General features: G+C 39.9%; 2 protein-coding genes across 6 annotated transcripts; both read left to right on the forward strand.

Moving 5' to 3' along the window:
• Positions 1-883: 883 nt before the first annotated feature.
• LOC115616675 (ketosamine-3-kinase-like) lies at positions 884-8986 on the forward strand. Of its 3 annotated transcripts, none has more exons than XM_030506215.1 (6): positions 884-1457; positions 3700-3851; positions 5268-5359; positions 5854-5936; positions 6348-6470; positions 7211-8986. In XM_030506215.1, exons 1-6 carry the CDS (start codon positions 1317-1319, stop codon positions 7547-7549), a joined length of 930 nt encoding a protein of 309 aa, XP_030362075.1. In that variant the 5' UTR covers positions 884-1316; the 3' UTR covers positions 7550-8986. The 3 variants fall into 3 exon arrangements, with proteins under 3 accessions (XP_030362075.1, XP_030362077.1, XP_030362076.1); XM_030506217.1 differs by having other exon boundaries at positions 884-1429; positions 7211-8352; XM_030506216.1 differs by lacking the exon at positions 5854-5936 and having other exon boundaries at positions 5268-5355; positions 7211-8352.
• Positions 8987-11609: 2623 nt separating this feature from the next.
• Positions 11610-21392, forward strand: LOC115616677 (fructosamine-3-kinase-like). 3 transcript variants are annotated; one of them, XM_030506221.1, is made up of 7 exons: positions 11610-12379; positions 13644-13825; positions 14879-15030; positions 16394-16485; positions 17258-17340; positions 18307-18429; positions 19295-21392. In XM_030506221.1, exons 2-7 carry the CDS (start codon positions 13685-13687, stop codon positions 19631-19633), a joined length of 930 nt encoding a protein of 309 aa, XP_030362081.1. In that variant the 5' UTR covers positions 11610-12379; positions 13644-13684; the 3' UTR covers positions 19634-21392. The 3 variants fall into 3 exon arrangements, with proteins under 3 accessions (XP_030362081.1, XP_030362082.1, XP_030362080.1); XM_030506222.1 differs by having other exon boundaries at positions 11610-12074; XM_030506220.1 differs by lacking the exon at positions 11610-12379 and having other exon boundaries at positions 12408-13825.
• Positions 21393-22142: the final 750 nt, after the last annotated feature.

Raw genomic sequence — 22142 nt, forward strand, 5'->3', positions numbered from 1 at the left:
AGTTTCTACATGTACAAAATCCAGTTTATTAATAAATACAAAATTAAAGCTGTATGGGACCTCTTGAAAATGAAAGGTACATAGAGTTCTAGAAATTAAGGACTTCAGTCTTTTCGCCACTTGCTATGTTGGTGCTGCACAGGCATTATTAGACGTCTCTGAGCTGTAATCCTCCTGCTCTACAGCCCAAAAAGACATTTCCAAAGCAAAATCCAGTTTAAAATTTGAAAGCACACACCAAGAACTCTGAATTAATGCTACCTGCGGTTTGTGTAAACTACTATATAAAACCGAATATACATCCCTAAGTGTCGTAATTGCTCAGGCAGCAGTGTAACACTCATAAAAAACACAAGCAAGGCAAATCAGTACCAGTGAGTAGGGAGGTAGTCAGGAATAACTTAAGATGAACTAGTGATTGTAACCAGTGAGACCACAGACGTCTAAAGAAACTGTAAAAAAATGAAACTACACAATCCTGTTCTAATAAAGAAAATATCAGCGGGAACTTCTTGCAGCTTCTACACTTAGAAACCTGTATTTTAAATACAAATACACTCAGAAATCTGTATTTTAAAAACAAAGTTCCTTGCTAAATAACTACAAAACTGTAATGGGAAAGAACACACTAATTTACTTCAGACCTACACAGGCCAGTGTCCAATAACAGCAAGCTGCTCTTGTCATTGTTGAAGAACAGAATGCATCTGAGTATGTACTTTTATAATGACCAGAAAGCACCTTAAAGCCAAATATTTTAAAATCACTATCCATTGCCTCTGTTATAGATACTGCGCCAGTGCAACATCTTTTCCTTGACACGTGCACCTCTGAATCTATACTATAGCAGGAAAGAATTCACCACACACCCAAGAGAAATGAGTTCCAATAAAAGCATTTTTACGCGCTCTCTGCGGTACAAACGCGCTCCAGGCACTGGGGTTTTGGCCGGCATTATTTAGCACCCTGCCCACCCCACCGGGCCGAGGGGCAACCCCGAGTCCGGCAGCGGGTTGTGATGCAGAGGGGAGGCCCCGTCACCTCACCCGCTTCTCGCCCCCGAGGCCTCTAGCCCAGGCCGCAGCAGCCCAGCACTCCGCTCCTCCCCGCCATTTTGCGAAGAGCGATTTTCCCCTTCTCCCTCCCACAACCGGGAAGAGGCAGCTCCTTCCAAGTCCCTCCCCGGCGCCAACAGCCAGGCCCTACCGCCCGCTGGACCCACGGCAGCGGCCGAGCCACCCGCCAACCTCCCCACCTCAGCATCCGCCGCCATTTTACCAGCGCTGCCCGCCGCATGCGCGGTGTCCGCGGGCAGCATGGAGGCCGCGCTGAAGCGGGAGCTGGGCACTGAGGTGCTGCGGCCGACGGGGCACTTGGGGGGCGGCTGCATCAGCCAGGGCCAGAGCTATGACACGGACCACGGCCGGGTGTACGTGAAGAGCAACTCCAAGGCGGAGGTGTGGGGGGTGTTGGGGTCGAGGGTGCGGTGCGAGTGGCGGACCCCGGCGCGGGGCGGCAGCTGTGAGGGCGACCGCGCTGAGGAGATGGGCGGTGGGCTGGCCTCGGCCGGCCCGTTCTCTTCTCTGTGGAGGGAGGTTTGCCGGCTCGCCTGAGGGAGGTGGCCTGCGGTGGGCTTAGAGACCGGCTTCTGCCCTGTGAGGGTCTGGCTGGCGGCTGCTGTGGGTCTGGGGCCTGGTCTGAGGCGGGGGGTGGCCGGGGTGGGAAGCATCCATGGAAGCAGCGCTGCTGGTGGGATGTTGTGGCGGTATCAGTGCTGTATGCTCCGGGCATGCGGTACCGTGACATGCTGTTGTCCGTTGTGCCTGGGGCAGCCGTGGCGTGGCTGTGGCTGCATATGCTGTGAAAGTGTCTGGAGCAACGCAGGGGGTGTAAAACTATCTACTGAGGGTATGCATCTTTCCTTGTTGTAACAAAAGCAGTAGTTCCCTGCACGTACGAAGGAGCTTTTCTCAAGAAATTATGCTTTTTCAGAATTGTTGTCCAAAATTTTCTGCTTTCTCCTTTCAATACTTGGTGCCAGCTACTCTAGAAGGTAGATGTCTGCATTTGATAGAGATAAGAACTATGCGACATACCTGTATGGCATCCTTACTTGCAAAACCAGAGATCAGGTGGAATTTACTTTAAAGATACTCTACACTTGTGTCTGTCAAATAAACAGCTTCACAAGTGCAAGCCAGGATTTGATTTGCATTTAATAACAAACAAATGTTTTTGAAAGCATGTGTGCGACCATATCTATTCCAAGTTTGTCCATGCTTCTGATCATGGATGGATGCACTGAGGTGGAAAAATGGGAAAATACAGAAGGGTTATCCTGCTTTACATTAGACTGAGAATAGTTTGAATTGATAGCAATAGAGACTTTCCACTTAGACCTTTGTTAATTGTCTATGTAGATATACAGTCTAGCTAGGTACAAGATAAGACTTGAAAGGTCTGGGTAGATTTTCTATTCAGTAATCATTTGGTTTTCTGTGCTTTTGTCTGAGTGTGGATTCTGAGTGCTGACTAAAGCAAACTTTGCCAAACTGTATTATATTGTTATGCTGTGTGTGCAGCAGTGGGTGTGTATCAGCAGTTTCTTTAGAAAAACAAAATTCTTTAGAAAACACTGGTTTTTACTCTGTTAAAGTTACAGCTGACTTGAACCTTGTATGAGGCTTTAGACAAAGATACAGTATTTACTGATTTCCTCTGAACAAAGCTAACTTGGGGCTGTGTAATTCAGCAGTTCTTTATTCTTCATTGCCTGTAGGCTTTGGAACTTTTAGTCAATATCTATTGCAAATTGTCCTTTGTGTTTCATGTGTCAGTACTAGAGGGCTAATATTCTGTTTCTGTTTTATTCATTATATTTTCTTGCTTTTAGTTTTAGCAGATACCATAGATTTCCCACATACCCTTTTTCAGCAACCTTTGCCTGGCTTCTAGAGTTGCATTTTTCATTTCAGTGAAGGTTAGTGTCACTGATGTCAGTGGAGCAACTCAAGAGAATTAGTTTTACTTGGTGTGGATAACAGTTGCAGCAATACGTCCTAAATTCAGAATGTCTTCAAAGCAAATGTAGTTGTTAGTGGCTTGGCTTCTAATGGCTTCTGTGTGCAAGTGCTGTAAGGAGCATTTGGCAGCTATCATTGATATTTATTTATTTATTTCTCCCCATGAGGCAAAAGAAATAGGCCAGGGAAAATCATGCTGTGACTGCAAATTAAACTGTTTTGAAGATCAGCTACGTTACTAAGCACTCTGTGTCACCAAAGTCATGAAGATTATGAATGTTGGCACCTTTCTTCTAGTCTCTCAACGGATGATGTATATAGGCCATAGCTTTCTAGACATTAGCTGTATAATCCATGAATAAAATACTACTTACCTTTTACAGATGTATGCAGTTTGAACTCCTTCAGTTGTAAACAGACTTTCTATTTTTATAATTACAGACAATGTTAGAAGCTAAGTCACTTCCATGGAGTCGGTTTGTGAAGTGAAATTTCTGTAATGGTGAAATTACTGTGAAGTCTGGTGGTGTGGATCTATCTGTAACCTGGAAATGCAGTAACCACTTGCTCAAAGCTTTTTATTTAACATTGAGAGCCCTGGTTGGTTTTGTGCAAAGCTTTGTTTACCTGGGACTGATGTTCATGGAGATTAATGCTTTTCTTTAATATTTGGCAGGCCAGAAGAATGTTTGAGGGAGAAATGGCAAGTTTGGAAGCCATCCTGAAAACACAGACAATAAAAGTGCCTAAACCCATCAAAGTTATAGACCTGTCTGGGGGCACTACTCTGTTTGTGATGGAACATTTGGAAATGAGAGGCTTAAACAGGTAAACCACAGTATTATCTTTGCATTCTTCAACCAGAAATTTTGAGTATTATGGCAATCAAATCACTTGTTTTCAAGTGGAGAAACTTGGTTTAATTTTTTTTTAGAGCAAGTCAAGCTTCATTTTTGAGAAGCTGTACAGCAGAGAACTCTCTAACATACTTCATAATGCTTTACTGAGCAAATTGGTCATGCATCAAGAAGTGAGTCTGGGTTTTGTCCGGTTTTGACTTTGGGGTTTTTTGTTTGTTTCTTTTTTAGGTAATTAGTGATTTTTACAGTAAGGCTGCTTTTTACAATAGGGAAAATTACCTGATCACCTCTTTTCTGTACTTGCCTGTGATATAAGAACCAGTGTTTAATATTGCTTGTCATGAATATGCAGAGGTACTTCCCCAAATGAATGAATTCTGATTTCAATATTTTTATAACTCTCACCTTGATCTTGATAGTTTCAAATTTTAAGCCCTTGTCTGTGGCAAACCCTTGAGTAAGTGAAAATATGATGAATACTTGTGTCTGATTCCATTAGGTAGGTGGGCACAACCAATTTGTCATCCCAAACTTTTACAGCCACTTAACGTCTTATCCTTCAACCTGCTCATCTGCAGAGTTTCTAATTCATGAGGAGCCCTTAGTGAACTTCAAGAGAAAGAGCAGAAATAGTACTGGGTTTGGGCTGACTGAGATGAAAAGAGTGCAAATGCAGTCTTTGGCAGATAGATTTCAGAGGACAGCTACAATCTGTGTTAAGGAACAAAATGAAGGAATAACTTTGCCTTAAATGACAGTGCCTTGAGAACAGGGAAAGATGTGACAGGTCAAAGACAGGAAAAGGAACATACTTTTGTTAACATGGGAGGTGACTGGCTGGAGGACTTGTAACTACTGCAGGACTTTTCTAAACTGCAGAAGATAAGCTTTTATTAAAAGTAGATAAATAAATAAGGCCCAACTGACTCTTCCATCTTTTAGGCCTTTTGGAGAGGGGAAGCAGGAGACAGATAAAGAAGAGGATAAGTTTTGTTTGGCTTTATTTCCCCAACATAGTTCACCAAAAAAAACCCCCACCCCACGCCAAAGCTTAGCAGGTTGTGCATGCTCTTCTTACAGATCTCTTACTGAAAGTTCATATGGAAGTGATATCAGGCAGAAATTAGAATTGAGTTTCTCATTGTTATTAAATTTGTTTGCTGCTCACTTCTAATAGTGTTGTCAGGCCACGGACGTACATTTTGTTCTGCGTTAATCTTTGTAGGAAGAGGTGTTTATAACCATTAATATTTTGAAAATCTACTTTGTTAGAGATGCAGAATTCTTTTGACTTGCTTTTTAAATCTTTTCAACTAACTCCTGGAATACCAAGAACTGGATTCATTCCTGTGTCAGTGTTGCTAAGGGTATTTTTGTTTCTTAGGCATTCAGCAAAGCTTGGAACACAACTGGCTGATCTCCACCTTCATAACAAGCAACTTGGAGAGAAGCTGAAGAAAGAAGAGAGCACAGTTGGTACAGTACACAGCTGTTTGCAAATTTAACCTAGTTCCTAAGAATCTGCAAAATACTTAAAATAGCTTTTGTTATTTCAGGTTAAGTTTGTCTTCTTCCACTAAAGATACTACAAAAATAGATTTGGATGAAACGCCCAAGCAGGGAGTCTTCAGTGTGATTTTAATTTGCTCTATTTGGATCTGTAAGCAAATAATTTATTCAATTTGGGACCCTTATGATCCCGAACCACATTTTCTGCAAAGACATGTTATCAAAGGAGATATGCTGTCTCAAAATGTGATTATGGAGATTGTAATTTAGCTGCTTTACAGCAAGATTAACACTTTAAAACCAACAGCAACAACCGTTGTAACAAAAAAAGTATTTAGGTGCAATTGTTTGATTCTCAGTAGAAGCAGCATTGTACCCTTGCCTAGTTTTTAAGGTCCATTCGCATTGGAGATACTCAGAACCTTGTCATTTGTATTGGATTTTTGTCTTTGGTTTGAAAGGTAAAGGTCAAGGGCAAATGGAAGTCCAGTTTGTGGATCAATTTGGCTTTCATACAGTTACCTGCTGTGGCTATCTTCCACAGGTAGGTTGTACTTCATCAGATTGATAGAATTTTAAGTTTTTCTTATTTTCCCTTCAGTGACACAAAGGAACCAAATTATCATAATGGAAATGAATTTATTTCTGTGGAGTCATAAAAATGAAACCCCATTGCTCAGCCTTCAGCCTGCTAAGGAGAGTCGTACTTTTGATAGCACTTCCAGCTGCATCAGGCGTTCATAGCTCTTCAATTTCTTGGGTTTTATCACTTAGGAGAAATTATTTATTCCCCTAATGTAGTGTTTTAAGATAACATTCTATTAAATGGTAGCATTTACTGACCTAGATGGCAGCAGCACAAAGGCTGTACAGTCCTCAAAAGCTTTATTTGCAAAAGAAGAAAATCTGTCATTTGTGTGGTGTAGAACTAATACCTGCAGTCCTGTTCCTTCAGGTGAATGAGTGGCAGAACGACTGGGTGACTTTCTTTGCCAAGCAAAGAATCCAGCCTCAGATGGACATGATCGAAAAGAATTCAGGAGACAGGGAAGCAAGAGAACTTTGGGCACAACTGCAGGTAGGAGGAACTCTCTCAGTTCTCTCTATAGTAGTAGCTACGTATCAGCTGTTTAGATTTTGTTTTTCATAAAACAAAGTTCCTGTTTGTTGGTATGCTCCAGGTTCTGTTGGTAAGAGACCCCAGCTTTAGGGATTAAAGCGCCCTTTATTCTAAGTTATAATGGCTTTTGCACATTATCACACTGAATGTGTGCCAAATAGCACTTTGCCTTTCTGTTTGGGAAATACTAGATCGATTCACATGTCTCATTCCTTGTAACATGTTCATAATGGGAAATATATATAAGGAGTTCTGTTCTGCACAGCATTCCTTCATGTAAGGTTTGCACATGGTTAAGTGACTGCAGTGTTAGTGATTTGGATACTACTTTGCAGAAATCTCTTCAAGGTTGGTGAGATATTCCTGAGCCTTCTAATCATGAAGTGGGTGGTGGTGGTTGTTATTAAAGCTGGTCAATATTGCAGCACTGAATGCAGTTTTCAGTTTTGTATTTTCTTGCTAAAAACCCATTTGGATGACTACTCTTCAGCTGCCGGCTTTTAGGAAAAATAGAAATCCTCTTGATTTTCTCAGCATCACTGTTGAATAGGTCCTTATTCTGTTTCAAGTTATGCTTTTTTTTTTAAACTGACTTTTAACAAGTTTTAGCTGATGCTTTGCATGTGTGCAGATAGAAGTCTGCAGTCATTCACCTTAAAATGTAGTACTTATGTGTCTTGCTTTCTTTTCCTCTGCAGCTGAAGATACCCAGTTTGTTCTGTGATGTAGAAATTGTTCCTGCTCTTCTGCATGGAGATCTCTGGGGAGGAAATGTAGCTGAGGATGATTCTGGTCCAATTATCTTCGATCCAGCTTCTTTCTATGGCCATTCAGAGTATGAGCTTGCAATAGCTGGAATGTTTGGTGGCTTCAGCAGTTCTTTTTACTCTGCTTATCACAGTAAAATTCCCAAAGCTGCAGGCTTTGAGAAACGCCTAAAGCTTTATCAGCTTTTTCACTACATGAACCATTGGAACCATTTCGGTACAGGGTACAGAGGGTCCTCTCTAAACATTATGAGAAACCTTATAAAGTGACTTGCAGCTTAACCAGAATACTTACTTTGTTGCTTGGAAACCCCCAAACTTTGTGGTGCAACTACAGGAGTAGTAATATTCAAAAAAGCTACTAGACCCTTGACCTTCTTGCACAGCTAAAGACCCAGAATCAGTCCTGCTGAATACTGAGTGTAACATAGTCATCCCTTTTTAGGATAGTTGGGAGTAACTTATGAGGGGAGTATCTAAGGAAGGAGTTTATTCAGTTGCACAAAGATCTGTTGGTGTCATGAAAGCATTATGTGCTTAAGACTAGGCAAGGGTATACAAATAATACACTGAGGAGATGGCTACAAACGTTGCTCATAGCTTTTTGCTGTTCCCCTCCCACCTTTATGATAGACTGCTCAGACTCTTTCAGCTCTTCATGTCCAGTTGTGTGCATGAGAACAATGTTAACAAAATACTTAAAATCTACAAGAAAATGACATAATGGCAACTGTGAAAGGTGATCTGGACTCGCTATTTGTTATGCTGATGTGATTCTATTGCATGGGAACTGCTTCCTGTTCTGTGACAAAGCTGTGTGAAAATGCGTATAATTTTTTGTGGCACATGCATTTTGGTGCCTCATGACATTCCTGTGGGCTGTTCTGTGCTTGCTGGTCAGTGGGCTCTTATCTCCAGCGATTTTGTTTTCCCCAGAACTAGCTCTCCTTTTTTGGATTATGCTTTTGTCCAATAGTGTGTATTCTTAAAGGTCTTTTCAGGTAAGGCACTTTACATGTACATATCCTGTGAAGATGTTCTCTCTCACTAATACAAACAGAAGATGTACTTTTTGAGCATTGGCATTGCCCACAGGACAGTGCCATGTGGTCATGGTACAACCTTCACATACATTTTCTCTAATTTTAGACTACAGGTGCCATGAGCAATCATTCTTCTTCAGTCCCCACTAAGTGCACTTTGTAGCTCTTGGGATAAGAGACATTAAACCAAAGGAAGTTAAAATTTAACTCTCAGAACAGCAGCTCTACTGCACTGGCAGAAGTTCTCTTAAGGACAGCTTTGCAGACTATTTCTTGCACATGCAAGGTGGTAATGCTAAAATTGTGCTCTTTTTGATGTAGGCTGGTCATGATATTTCAATGCAAGCATATCAGGTAGGTGAGAAAGATGCATGATTCCTAACAGGCATTTTGAGTGTTTGGGAATTACTTTAATTAGCTAAAAATGTTTTTTCACTGGGTATTAGCAGAATATTGAGGGTTTTTTAGTTGCTGGTTTTGCAGTTATTTATACAAATTGGAAGCAAATATTGGAAGAGAAGACCATCACTTGATATGACTTTCCTTAATTCTACTACTCTTCTCACTGGCTGTTTAACTTTTCCTACAGAAAGTTTGCAAGCCTTGCTTGGTAGAATAGCTTTTCCTTTCACCTTGTTGCTTAAATAAAAAGTTTCCCAGTTGATTATTGGTGTCTCTGTTTTCTGAATTAAAACCTTACGGTTTGCGTTCGCTCTTGGGGAGCTTCCTGCTCTAACCTGTTCAAAGTCCCACCTTTGTTGTACTATTATGGTCATCAGAGGTGTTGATGGGCACGTGGTCATGGATTGTAATCTGGAGCAGTGTGTCACTGAAGAGAATTTGTGGTGTTTGGTTGCTGTGTCATTTGAGGTCCTATCTGTGCCTTCAGACTTGATGTATTGTACCAGTTGTTTGGTGATTGTTGATGAAATGTTCTGTCCATGCCTATATCCTTATCCCAGTCACCCAAACATAACACCTCTTAGTGCAGCTGACTGGGGAGATGCTGGGGGATTTTAGCCAGCGGTCAGACCCCTTCACTCTTTATTTCCATATGCCTTCCTGATAAAGTCAGAAGTTATTTAACAAGATCATTGTGTTTACAAATCTTCAACAAATCAACATGTTTATTTTGCTAAAATACCTAAATACTTTTTATCATTAGAAGGTGAGAAGTGACATGAAGGTGGATTTTCTGTCAGTCATACACTTGAGTGATAAATGGTAAGTCTTCAATAGAACTGAATCAGAATAGTCTCGTGGTTGCAAGAGAATTGTGTTTTGTACAAGTTATGTAAATAGAAACAATTGTATTTAGACTTATATTTTAAGGGATATTATGCTCATTTTTTCAAAGCTATTTTGTGCTACAATTAAAAGTGGTAGAGAGGAATGCAGACATAACAGCAGGCTCTATTGTGCCATGGATCCCTTGGTTTTGAGTTCTGACAGACAGCAGGTGAATCAGGGGATGGAATCTCTTCTGAAGGCAGGCTGCTGGTGAACCATTAGGAAGAAATTGCTGCAGTTCTATCAGGTAGCTTTTGGGGTTTTTTTCCTTACATATTGTATAGTTCTCACTGCTCTTTGAATTCTCCTCTTTGATCATTCTGTTTCAATATGTGTTTTAGCCATGCCTTTGTTATTCTTTATTTCTTTATTTCATAGTTTAAAGCTAATGTGTCCTGCTTTTCCTTTTCATCTATTCCTCCCTCTTGGCTCCCTCTGTACGTTCTAAATCTAGCAGGCGTGTTTCCTTGTACCCATGCTCCCATTCCATATTTCCTGCTTTTGTATCATCATTTTGCTGACTTTCCATTCCTGTTTGGACAAGGAAAAAGGCTGAAAGAACCACTGGATTTTTCTTAAGTGTACATGTATATTGTAAAAAAATTGTAATATCCTGTCATGATGTTTCTAAGTCAGTTCTCAAGCTGCATCACAATACATGTGTGGTATATGTAGACTAAAGCATCTCAAGGCATTTATTCGTAATACTCTGAAACCCAGATTTCTCTATATCTTTTAATTTAAACTAAATTTTGAAATGAAGTCCTTAGGGAATTAGTTACTGGGTTGGGATATGATTATGTATAATTTTAATAACATCAGCTTCTGCCTTGGAGAGGAGTTAAGGGAAAGGAAATTTGGAAATCTGGGCTCAATGGTTGGGATCATAGGAAAATTCAGGTTGGGCCAGACCTCGGGGGGTCACTTAGTTCAATCTCCTGCCTAAAGCAAGATGAGGACAGGCCAGGTTACTTAGGTCTCTTCTGGTCTTGAAACCCTCCATGGATGGAGGCTGTACAACTGTCGCGGGTTCAGCTGTAGCAGTCACTTTTCTCCTTCCTAGTAGCTGGTGCAGTGCTGTGTTTTCGACTTTAGCCTGAGAATAACACTGATAACACACCGATGTTTTTAGCTGTTGCTAAGTAATATTTACCCTGATCAAGGACTTCCCAGTCTCATGCTCTGCCAGTGAGGAGGGGCACAGGAAGCCGGGAGGAAGCAGAGACAGGACACCTGACCCAATCTAGCCAAAGGGTATTCCATCCCACAGCACGTCATGCCCAGGATAGAAACTGGGGGGAGTTACCTGGAAGGCCCAGATCACTGCTCAGGTCGGGCTGGGTATCGCTTGACGGGTGGTGAGCAATTGTATTCTCTCCCCTTGTTATTTCCCTTATCATTACTATTATTGGTGGTAGCAGCAGTAGTTTTGTATTATACCTTAGTATGACTGGACTGTTCTCATCTCAGCCCATGGGATTTACATTCTTTTGATTCTCCTTCCCATCCCCCCAGGAGCTGGGGGGGAAAAAGGGGGGGAGTGAGTGAGCGGCTGCGTGGTTCTGAGTTACCGACTGGGCTTAAACCACGACACCAACCTCTCGGGGCTCGACTGTCCTAAGTGTGGAAACAGATCCAGTTTGAACCTCTCTGCAAGAACCTGTAGTTTTGCTGAATTGCCCATAGTTCCTCTGTACCCTACATTTCAGTGTGATTCATTTGTTTTCATTCTCATGGACTGCTGCCATCTGCACAAACTGCCTGCAGGGATGAATGTTGCACTCGCTGCTTTTCATCTTGGCTGCTGTTCCAAAAGAGATCTGGTGATATTAACTGATGCTGGACTGTTCTAGCAGAAGTAAAAGCGCGTGGGAAATGGTATATAATTAGCTCGTCCTGCACTGATTGTGACAGAAGATTTAAGGGGGAAATGTATTTCTGGTAACTAAGCCACACCAGAATCACAATAGCTTTATTATTTGTCTGTGTAAAATAATATTCACTTACTTTTCAACACATTTTTCAATGAAATCTCAAAAGAATTCACTGAAATATCCCCTGACATGGTGGTATACAGAGCTACAGCCCCTGCAGTTATGCTGCAGGCCAGATCTATAGGATTAAAGGAGCTTTGAATTATTTGTCCTTGGTTAGTTCTTTACTTCTGTGAGAGGAAGGGAGGTTTTTATGATAGAAAGTCTTTCCTTGCTCTTGGCTTAATATAGCTTCTTTGTTTTCCTGTGATTCTTTAGATGCTGTTACTCCCAAAGGACACGAAAACAATCTTTTTCTTCATTTGTATGCAGGGAGGTATCTGTCTTCTGGACAGTCTTTGAAAACAAATGTATTAGAAGCAGTTGTGAGCAAAAGAAGAAAATAGCTGGGAAATGGAACAGTTACAAGCTCCACTACCAGCGTAACCTGGAGGATAGGGCTCAAACCAAGAGCCTGACAACACTCAGGTGAATAATCCTTTGTATTTAACCTGTGCCATCTCCTCACACCTCACCAGTGCAGTTGGGCTTTCCTTGGGGATCTGGCCGTGGTGCTGAACCGGTGCTGCCCAGTTTCGTGGCCTTCAGTTCCTTCCAGCCCATCTGGGATGCTTTGGAGTCGTTTTACTTTCAGTGTTTGGAATTATACTGTTTGAAGTTGCTTGACTGGAACAAAAATGTTAGGAAACCAGGCTTGTTGCCTGTGTGTTACTAGTTAAGTATCGATCCAGCATGGAAGCAAACAGAAGGCTTTTCTGTCTCTTGGGGGCTATGTAAGTGATGCAATATATTTGGATTAATACAGTCCTGTTTCTGTTTTAACCAAAAATGAAATTAAAAGAATGTTGGAAGAAATGTTACAGTCATTAACTATTGGTGTCTTCACTGGAAACTGTAGGAGAGAAGTCCATGCAATCCTAAACTGCAAATATATTGGGTTCAGCAGTAATACTGTGGATGAAGATGGATAGTGCAACAGTGGTAACAATTCAGAAATTCCCTGCAGAGGTGGTAGGCATTGCTGCTCCAACAACAGCCTTTTCCATGGATTGGAAGGTGCTAAGAGTCAGTCATCAAACCAAATAGGTTGTCTTTACAAAACAAATACTGCAGTGTCTGGGTTGCAGCATGTTTGCAAAGTTTATGATAACGTGTTTTAAAGGTTTGACATTATATAACTGAAGGTGTCAGCACACTTTGCAAGCAGGAATTGATTAAATTCAGTAGTACATAAGGGATCTTATTTCTGTGTGTTAGATTGTAAAAGGAGATAAAAAGGTGAAATGAAGTCTAAAGATGATGTTAAATCTGGAGAAGCATATAGGAACAGTATCTAAACTTCTTTATTACCAACTTGATGTTTTTACTATGAATTTTCACCAGATAATGTCCAGCCCTGAGCACTTTGCAATGTCACTGACCTGAGGACCCTTTCAGGCCATAAAAATCTTTTTACCGTCTCTTATAAGAGATGGAATTCTGTCCCAAGAAGGGAAAGCATTCTAAAGATCTCTGTGATGACAACAGAACTCCGCTCCACACAAAGCAACTACAAACAGAGGGGAAAACACCACCAACCTTTGCACATATTTCTGGTGGCTGAAATGACACCCTTATGGGCTGGAACTTTGGGTTTCCTGTTGGAAATAACCACAGCACAGCACACGTGCGCAGTTTGTATCGTTGCGTTGAGCCTCCCTCTAGTGGCTTGGTTTAGCAATGCTTCCCCAGTGCGAGCAGAGAGCTTAAAAAAGAAAAACGGGTCCAAACTACAATTACCAGCAGCTCTCAGCACAGTCGAGAGAGGACCCAGGACACACCTCCCCGTTTTATTCTAGCAAATATTTCTAAATATTTTTATTTTTCATGTAATTACAGCCCACGGGAAACAGCATTTTGAAACATTATCTCTGGATTTGCCTTTTGGTTTTTGGCTGCTGGTTTCGTTTGTTTTGTTTTAGTTGGTGGGTGGCCCCTTCTACCTCATAGCGGAGTGACAGTGAAAGAAGGACCCAAACCTTTAATCTTGTTTTGCAGTGGATTTAGCAGAAAGCAGCTGCAGCAGCCTGGAAACTACCATGGAAAAGATCCTGAAGTCGGAATTGAAAACATCCGTCCTGAAGGCATTTGGAAGCTCAGGAGGAGGATACATTAGCCAAGGCCAAGCCTATGAAACGGACAGTGGAAGAGTATTTGTTAAAGTCAACCACAAACCTCAGGTTAATGCAGATATTTAATTACTAATATTACTGGGTGTAGAGAGCTTTTTATTTTAAAAGCACCTGATTGTTAATGATTTAGAGTTCTGCATTTTCAGGCTGACTTTGAATTATTCCAGTTTTCATTTCCTTTTTCTTTTAAAAGCTGTTGTCTATTTTATGTGAAATATTAATGTGCAGTAGGCTTGGTTAATGCAAACCTAGATGTAATGCAATGTGATAACCCTCCATAACAGGAATGGACATTGCAATATGTAAAAGGGAGGCAAAGTACAGAGCTGTTGTTGTAGGACTTAGAATTTGGAAAAGCCTGGAGCTGAATTTGCATTCGCTGCATTCCTTTTTGTGTTTCAGTTGGGAACAGTGAGAGGGAGGAAACAGGCTGCCAGTGCTAAAACTTATGGATTATTTTTAAAGCTACAGAGTTTCAACTTCCCCATTGCTTTCTGGATTTCTAGCAGTAAGATTCTTGTAATTTTTCAGGCCAAGCTCTTGACTTTTCTATTACTAAACGAATACTGAATTGCTTTTTGTAACACCACAATGCATCAGAAATTTGCTTTATCAATATCAAACCCATCCTAAAACTGCTGTGAGGAACAGCATATTTACTTCAAAAATGCAGAGTACGGGCTTAATATTTGTACTGTCATCTCCACCTGGTGGCCATTGACCTGCATGGAAAGGGGAACCAGGTTAAGGATTCAGTCTTTGACTTCATTTAATAGTGGTCATCTGTGGTTTTGAAGGAAGTGGTCTTGGGTATTACCCTCAGAGATACTGTTACGTCTCTGTAGTTTGGTATCTCCATATGCAACTGGAAATCATGGTGAAATGTGATGTATCCTACTACACTGGAATGAATTTGGGGAAAAAGAGAAGTTAGAGTTAAGGTACTCAGGTCTCCCTGTGTGGAGTGAAATCTTGCTACAGCTACATTTTTTTAATCAATTAATTTAACTCCTTGTAACTTAGTAAACAGGGCTATTTTTTCCAAAGTACTTGTTGCAGACATCCATAGTTTAGCCCAAGGATATTCTTATTCCCTGACAGGCTAGAAAAATGTTTGAAGGAGAAATGGCAAGTTTGGAAGCTATTCAGAACACCGGTATTGTGAGAGTGCCTCAGCCTATCAAAGTAATTGACTTACCTGGAGGAGGAGCAATGTTTGTCATGGAGTACCTCAAGATGAAGAGCCTCAAAAGGTGTGTCTGGACATCTCTTTTTCTTTCTATGACATTTTGGGGCATGTTTTCAGACAGAAGACTTTATGACAAGAATCTCTCTATTCTCTCAGAGACAGAGCTTATATCTGTTATGATCCATGCTTTTGTGTGTGTATTATTTGTGTGTATTTGTGTATATATTAAAAAAAATATGTATATGTACCTATATATGTGTGTGTATACACTACTTCCCCATATTTTGCTCCTCCCTGGCCCTCTCCCTGCAGCAGAAATGGCATGCCGTTGCTGAGATGTGCTGAGATGCTACCAAAGTGAATAACATAATGGCTGAGTTTAGCCCCTTTTTCTCTCATGAGATTATTCATTTGAGTTTTGTTTAAACTTACAGGCTTACTATGTCTTTGAAAGCCGTTCTTCTCTAAGTATAAGCTTTAAGTATGATTAAAGTCACTCAAAAAGGTCAAAGGCACTAAGGCGAGGAAGAACTAAGTGGATAGATAACATGAAGTTCCATTTTGTCCATCAACCAACCTGAACACGGAATTCAGGAGTCATGGGCTCCTGAACATGGGCTTTCAGGAGTTAACTGCTTCATTCTGGGCCTCTATAGGGACATAGTAATGCCTAAGGCTCTTCTGGTGTTGGTTTTTTTGGTTTGGGTTTTTTTGTTTTGGTGTGGTTTGGGTTTTTGGTTATTGGTGGGTTTTTTGGGTTTTTTTTTGTCCAACCTATATATTTTAATTTGGAGAATAACAGCAATTCCACAGCCTTCCAAACAGTCCATTCCAAAGCATCCCACTGTTCCCATGAAAGATTTTCTAGTGTCTAACCTCAGTCCTGCAGGTTGCAATTGTAAACCCATTATTTTCTACCCATGCTGGGCATGGAGAAGAAATTAGTTTCCATCCTTGCAGCTTCTGTTCCAATATCTGTGCAATATTGTAACTGCTTTTCACTTGTCTGTCTTCTGCATTAAGCAACCTCAACTCAATCCTTGTCTATGGCTTCTTTTTAGACTTACCATTCTTACTGCTGTTCGGCTGATCTCAAAGCACGAGGCCCACAAGTAGATACCATGTTCTATGGTTCATGTGGAGCTGATAAGGAGGTTTACTTGATCCTCCTGCTCTCTATGCTGCTGTTTATACAATCTGGTGTTCTGTTTGTCTTTCTTGCAAGAGCTTTGTTTTATGTTCATTTCATTATCCATTACAACCTGTTTCTTAAGAGTTGTCATTTGCTCCCCAAGTTATGCACTTGTGAAGTTGATTAAGGTTCTATATTTGTCAGAAATATACTTGATCATATTTAACTGAGTGGTTTTTCCCCTGTAACATGTTGTTCACTTGTCTTGTTTCACTTTTGGTTTTTGATCCTACAGATACTCTTCAAAGCTTGGAGAGCAGATGGCAGATCTCCATCTTTATAACCAGAAACTTGGAGAGAAATTGAGAAAGGAGGGAAGCACAATTGGTAGAGTACTGATATCATGAACTAAATAAAAAAAATAAGGTGTTGTTTTTACTGTTGGTTTAGGTAATTAACTTATTTCAGAAGATGGCCCCAGTTAGTAAACACATAATTAAGTTCCCCTTTAAAGATGTTGGGGATTACATTTTTGAACTCAAGTACGTAGTAAAATGTACAATTGCCACTCCTTGGAGACAACTAATTCAGCATTGTAAGGTCATGATCCAGTTTCTATTGACTTCAGTGAAAGCACCTTCCATCATTCTTTGGAAAATGGATTAAGGCATAAATAAATGGTTTAAAAAAAGGGAAGGAATACAAAGAATGGCTTTTAGTGTTGTTAATATTAAAATCTGAACCACCAGTTATGTATTTGTGTCTTTCCCAAGACTTCTGTTATTTCGGAGTGAAGGCCAAATTACCTGCCAGATTACAAATAACCTATGGATCAAAAATAAGCCATGTTTAATGACAACATGTTCAAGTGTCAGAACAGTAGATTGTGAACCTGGTATCTGGACTCTGCTCCTGAATGTCTAACTGGTTCATCCAAAGAAAAGTCACTAACTGTGACTAATTTGGCCTCCATTTCCATTCAGTATCTTCAAGTTTAAGAGAGTTCTTTCCATCTTTAGAGAGGGTTTTGACCATGAAATAAGTCTAACTTACTGCTTAAAATTATTTTGTGTGCCTATTCTCTGAAATTTAGTTCCATGTTTTGCAAACTTGGCTATGTGAGGATCTCAAAACTTCCAATATTTGTTTTGTTTCTTAGGTAAAGGAGCAGGTCACTCTGAGTCTCAGTACGTGGATAAATTTGGATTCCATATCCCCACTTGCTGTGGTTATATAGCCCAGGTATGCTCCATGCCTGTGAAAGCTCACATGTACTCATATAGGTGTATAAACTCCTTCTACGACAGCTTGTTTTATCTGGTCTTCAGCTTTATAATACCAGTTTTGCTCTCACTGCTTCACTCTGACCTCACAGTGGAGAGACCATGACATGATGGCTGTTCAATGTGTGTGGCTTGCTACAATGCGTGTCTCACACAGGGAGTCGAATAAGAATTTGAAATTCTGTGGTAGTTCTTTAGGTTGGCAATACTTCATAAAATAAGTATCCTTTCACATACAGTGTCTTGGTTTTGTGTTTTTCTAAAGCCCTGCTATATAGATCTCAAATGGCAAAATCTGCTGCTTTTAGAGAGCCTCATCATGTAACACATGAGACACTGGAAAGGGCTCTGAGAGATAAATCTGTTATTTGCTGGCTCTCCACATGGGACCATTTCATTCTACTATTTAAGTGAATGAACTTTCAATACCTCAAACTCAAGTATAACTTTTCACCAAATTAGAAACACATTATCCAATAAAAATGAATGAATACTTTTGCATTTCCAGAAGGATTTTGGAATATAATACGGAACAACTGAAATGATCTCACCAGAAACTCTCCCTCTAAAATACATTAAGAAAATTTGAATAAATGAAAATAGCTAGAGCTTCAACTTACATCTCATGTTAAAGACAGCTGACCTAAGCATGGAAAAGAGCATCATGCCCAAAAGAACAATCAACAAAATAGAATCATAGAATGATTAGGGTTGGAAAGAACCTTAAGATCATCTAGTTCCAACCCCCTTGCCATGGGCAGGGACACCTCACACTAGACCATGTCACCCAAGGCTTTGTCACATGTAGGTCGTACTGGTATTGTCTTGGCCATTGTGTCAGCAATGAACATTTGAACTTGATATTTATCTATTATTAATAATGACCACTGTTGTTCATGACAAACCTCTGTATTGTCTTCTGTAGGTGAATGAATGGCAGAGTGATTGGCCTTCCTTCTTTATTCGCCATCGACTCCAAGCTCAGATGGATTTGATTGAAAAAGATTATGGGGACAGAGAAGCCAGAGAACTTTGGTCACAGCTAAAAGTATGAACCATGTCTTAAATCTTTTTCTTTAAATGTTAGAAAATACATATCAGTGGAATTTTAAAGGTGTTTTATAAGGGATTTATATAGCTTTTAATGAACAGCAGTAACTGGACTAGCTTCACAGCTGACCCAATACTGTCAGCTGAAAAGGATTCATGTTACTCTTTCAGGTTTTTAGTAGATAGTGAAAATAAAACTGTGATTCGGCACTGACATTTATTTCTTAGAATATAGCTAGTAATAATAAGATGGTAAATCCCATCTAAGAATTTGGTGTTACAAAGTAGGTAAGATTCTGCTGCCCAGGCAGATTCTTGATCTTTTTTTTTTAACTGGTCCAGGCTCACTGCTGTGGTTCAGGTCAAGCTCCACGCAGCACTTAGGAAACAGCCAGGAATGTATTCCTCTGCAAGCTCTGCATTACAGATTTGGCCCTTAATTCTGGTTAATCAGTACAGATGTTTACTGCTGCCCTTTTTACCACTGAAACCTTTTAATTTAAATTGAATTTATTTGATATTCCTTGTGACAGCCAATACTATCCATGTCTAGAAACAATCCATTAATAGTAGATGCTGTTACTAGACCGAATTAAACGATTTGCTAAGCTCTGTCAAGAACATTTACTGACTCGCAGTTTAAGTTTTTAAGTTGAAAGTTTTTTAAGTTTAAACTGCTTAAACTTGCAGTTTAAGCATTTACAACTTGCAGTTGTAAGCCATCAACTGCAAAACCACTCCATGAGGACTCAAAATAGACAGTATTTGACCAGCTCAGACTCTTATATACTACAGTACTTTATTTTATTTAATATTGTCTTTAAGACTCTTTAATTGTTACGTGTTTATTCATGCTTTTTCAGCTAAAGATTCCTGAAATGTTCTGTGACGTAGAAATCGTTCCTGCTCTGCTGCATGGGGACCTGTGGGCAGGAAATGTGGCTGAAGACGACTCTGGGCCAATTATCTTTGACCCTGCTTCCTTCTATGGCCATTCAGAATTCGAACTGGCCATTGCTGGGATGTTTGGTGGGTTTAGCAGCTGTTTTTTCTCTGCTTATCACAGTAAAATACCCAAAGCTCCAGGATTTGAGAAACGAAACAAATTGTATCAGCTCTTTAATTACATAAACCACTGGAACCACTTTGGGACGGGGTACAGGGGGTCTACCCTAAATGTAATGAGAAAACTCCTAAAGTAACCAGGTAAGTTGAGAAATCCTGGTAGAGTTCCTTAATAATGAACAGCCCCTGCTTATCAGAAGTAACTCAGACTAGGAATTAATGTTGATGGTCAAATACCTGAAAGATAAAAGGCTTAAGTACACTTTTGAGCCTCACTAAGTGTTAAGAGTGATTGTGTAATTTCTAACTTACTAGTTTACTAGCTCAGAATCATACCCTGATGAAGGAAAGACTGCCTTGTTTATGAAGACTCCACTAGGTTGGAAAAGTAGCATGACAGTCAGCTTCACCTTACTGTCCGTAGGGGGTCTCTCTTCATAGCTGTGTTCCATGGTTGGTTGCACCTTTTGACTTCTGCTGCTGCTCTGTCAGCAGCTCATTATGGAGAGCTACTGCTGGGGGACTGCGGTGCTGGGAGTGTTAACTAGTTCCTTGTGTCTCCCCTTTTTTGTTCTGTTTTATTTTTCTGTCTCTGTTTCCATCCCTTTTCCCATTTATATTTCTGTTATCTTTCCCATGTTAAGTGTCCTAATCCAAAGTTTAAATCCGATTCTATGAATCTGAAAATGAAAACATTCTCTTTTTGATTTAAAGAGTAGCAAAGCCCTTTAGACTGCACTTGGCAAGCATATGTAATTAATAACATTTCTAATATTTATTTTAATTTAATGTAATTTACTTACACGGTTTTTGGTTTTTTTTTATTGCTATGAGAAATTAAATTGTAGTGGTATTTTGTAAAAAGGATGTCTCTGTAGTTCCTTGGTAATTGCCTGTATGGTCAGAAAGTGGGTTGTTGCCACACAAGTTTGACAATGACATATCATAGTTTTGGTACAGTATTTTAGTGTGTTACACTATGATAGTAACATATTTAAATAACTTTGTAAAAAGATAGCAAAACGTGGGAGGGAGGGTTAGTGTTTTGATGACAAGAAAGCATCTGTTGCTGCTGTGTTGGCTGGTGCTTGATGTATTTTCAATTTTAGAAAACAATGTACAGTAGGCAAAGCTAGTCTGTTCTGCTGCTGCTGGATTACTGAAGGAACAGTGTCAAATAAAATGACTTTATAAAGTTTTTTAATATTCCTAATTGCTTTATTTTTGCAGAAAACATAGGCAGTGAGAATTTGGGAGATAACTGTGCAACAAAGATACTGGCATACAGTGTGAGCTAGAGTACATTAGCAAATCCATGGTTTTTTAATAGAAGAAAGTGGTAAAGAAAGTAAATGTAAGTACAGACCAACAAATGCTTACGTGAATCAGAGGATGTGAGTCAGAATGACTGAACTCATGTATTTAGGCTTCAGGCAGTTGTCATGACTAATACTTCAAATATTGCATTCAAAAACGTTCAAGTATGTTTAGACTTTCTTCAGCTTTAAAATGGCTGTGCTATAAAGATTTCATAAACTTTAAAGTTAGATTGTTGTAATTGATATGAATGTTTTAAAAAATGCATTTTGTTCTCTGTAAATGTAATACAAATAGTTAAAATTTTGTACTTCCTTTGAATTTGGGCTATAATTACGGCGAGTTGTCATTGTGTGGTTACACCTCTTAATACAATTATAACAGTGGAAAAGTGGAATAGTGGAGTTAGAACACAGTTGAATTCGTAGCTGGTCGCTAGAAGATCTAGGTCTGAGCAAACAGCAAAGTGCATGCATACTAGTATTTATTAATGTTAACAAAGATACACATATTACATTGGAAAGTACATGTGAACTTCAGCTCCTTCTCAAATAAAATACTTGCCTTGCAGAAACTAGATGCTTGGTGTGCCTGCTTTTTGTGATTGTGGTTTGCTTTAACAAATCTGAGCCTGAAGATAAGAGATTTGGGTGCGGGTGGAGTTCCTGGATACCGGGAAAGAGAAGTTACCTGTGCTAACATCCTGACTAGACTTAAGTGTTTCCCTGAATTTCCTTTATAATCAAAGGTGAAATGAGTGCCTCAGAAGGTGGCTCGTCTCACCCTAAGCACTCATTTTAGTTTGTCAGCTAGTTTATTTAGTTTGTCCTTCAGGTTTATTTTCTATTAAGTAAAAAGATAACCTGAGATGACTTAGTCAATGTCTACTTTAGAGCCCAACTTTAGTTTCCTAGTGCTGGTGATGTGTCAAGAGCCAAGTGGAGAAGTAGTGCTGTTACCTGGTAAAACACTCAGTAGCTAGGGGGAAAGTGTTTGGGAAGAGTGAGCCATGTTCTGTGTTTTGGGCTGAAATATGACAAAACACCTTCCTGAGAAAGGTAGCAGGAAAGAATCTGGTGTGAGATGATTAACTGCAGTAAGGGGACAGACACTCGGTTTGAGTCTGCCACTTAATTCCCTTCCCTTTTTTGCTGCAGTTGTAGTTTGCAGCATTCAAACTTTGTTTCCACAATTTTATGAATTGAGATAACGAGGGTTTTTTTCCAGAATTTTAAGAGATTTAGATCATAAGTTATGATACTAACCATGTCATTTGATGTTTTGGTATGGATAGGGTATGAAATTAGTATGGTCACGGATACGGGTCAT

Source organism: Strigops habroptila, chromosome 14 (genome assembly GCF_004027225.2).
Source record: "Strigops habroptila isolate Jane chromosome 14, bStrHab1.2.pri, whole genome shotgun sequence".
Lineage (NCBI taxonomy): Eukaryota > Metazoa > Chordata > Aves > Psittaciformes > Psittacidae > Strigops > Strigops habroptila.

What these genes read in the sequence shown, in the direction of transcription:
- LOC115616677 (XM_030506221.1), top strand. Translation starts at nt 13,685, where the DNA reads ATGGAAAAGATCCTGAAGTCGGAATTGAAAACATCCGTCCTGAAGGCA. An exon ending in AAGATGAAGAGCCTCAAAAG is followed by an intron (nt 15,031 to 16,393) that starts GTGTGTCTGGAC and finishes TTGATCCTACAG; the next exon opens with ATACTCTTCAAAGCTTGGAG. An exon ending in AAAGGAGGGAAGCACAATTG is followed by an intron (nt 16,486 to 17,257) that starts GTAGAGTACTGA and finishes TTTGTTTCTTAG; the next exon opens with GTAAAGGAGCAGGTCACTCT.
- LOC115616675 (XM_030506215.1), top strand. Translation starts at nt 1,317, where the DNA reads ATGGAGGCCGCGCTGAAGCGGGAGCTGGGCACTGAGGTGCTGCGGCCG. An exon ending in GAAAGAAGAGAGCACAGTTG is followed by an intron (nt 5,360 to 5,853) that starts GTACAGTACACA and finishes TTGGTTTGAAAG; the next exon opens with GTAAAGGTCAAGGGCAAATG. An exon ending in GCTGTGGCTATCTTCCACAG is followed by an intron (nt 5,937 to 6,347) that starts GTAGGTTGTACT and finishes CTGTTCCTTCAG; the next exon opens with GTGAATGAGTGGCAGAACGA.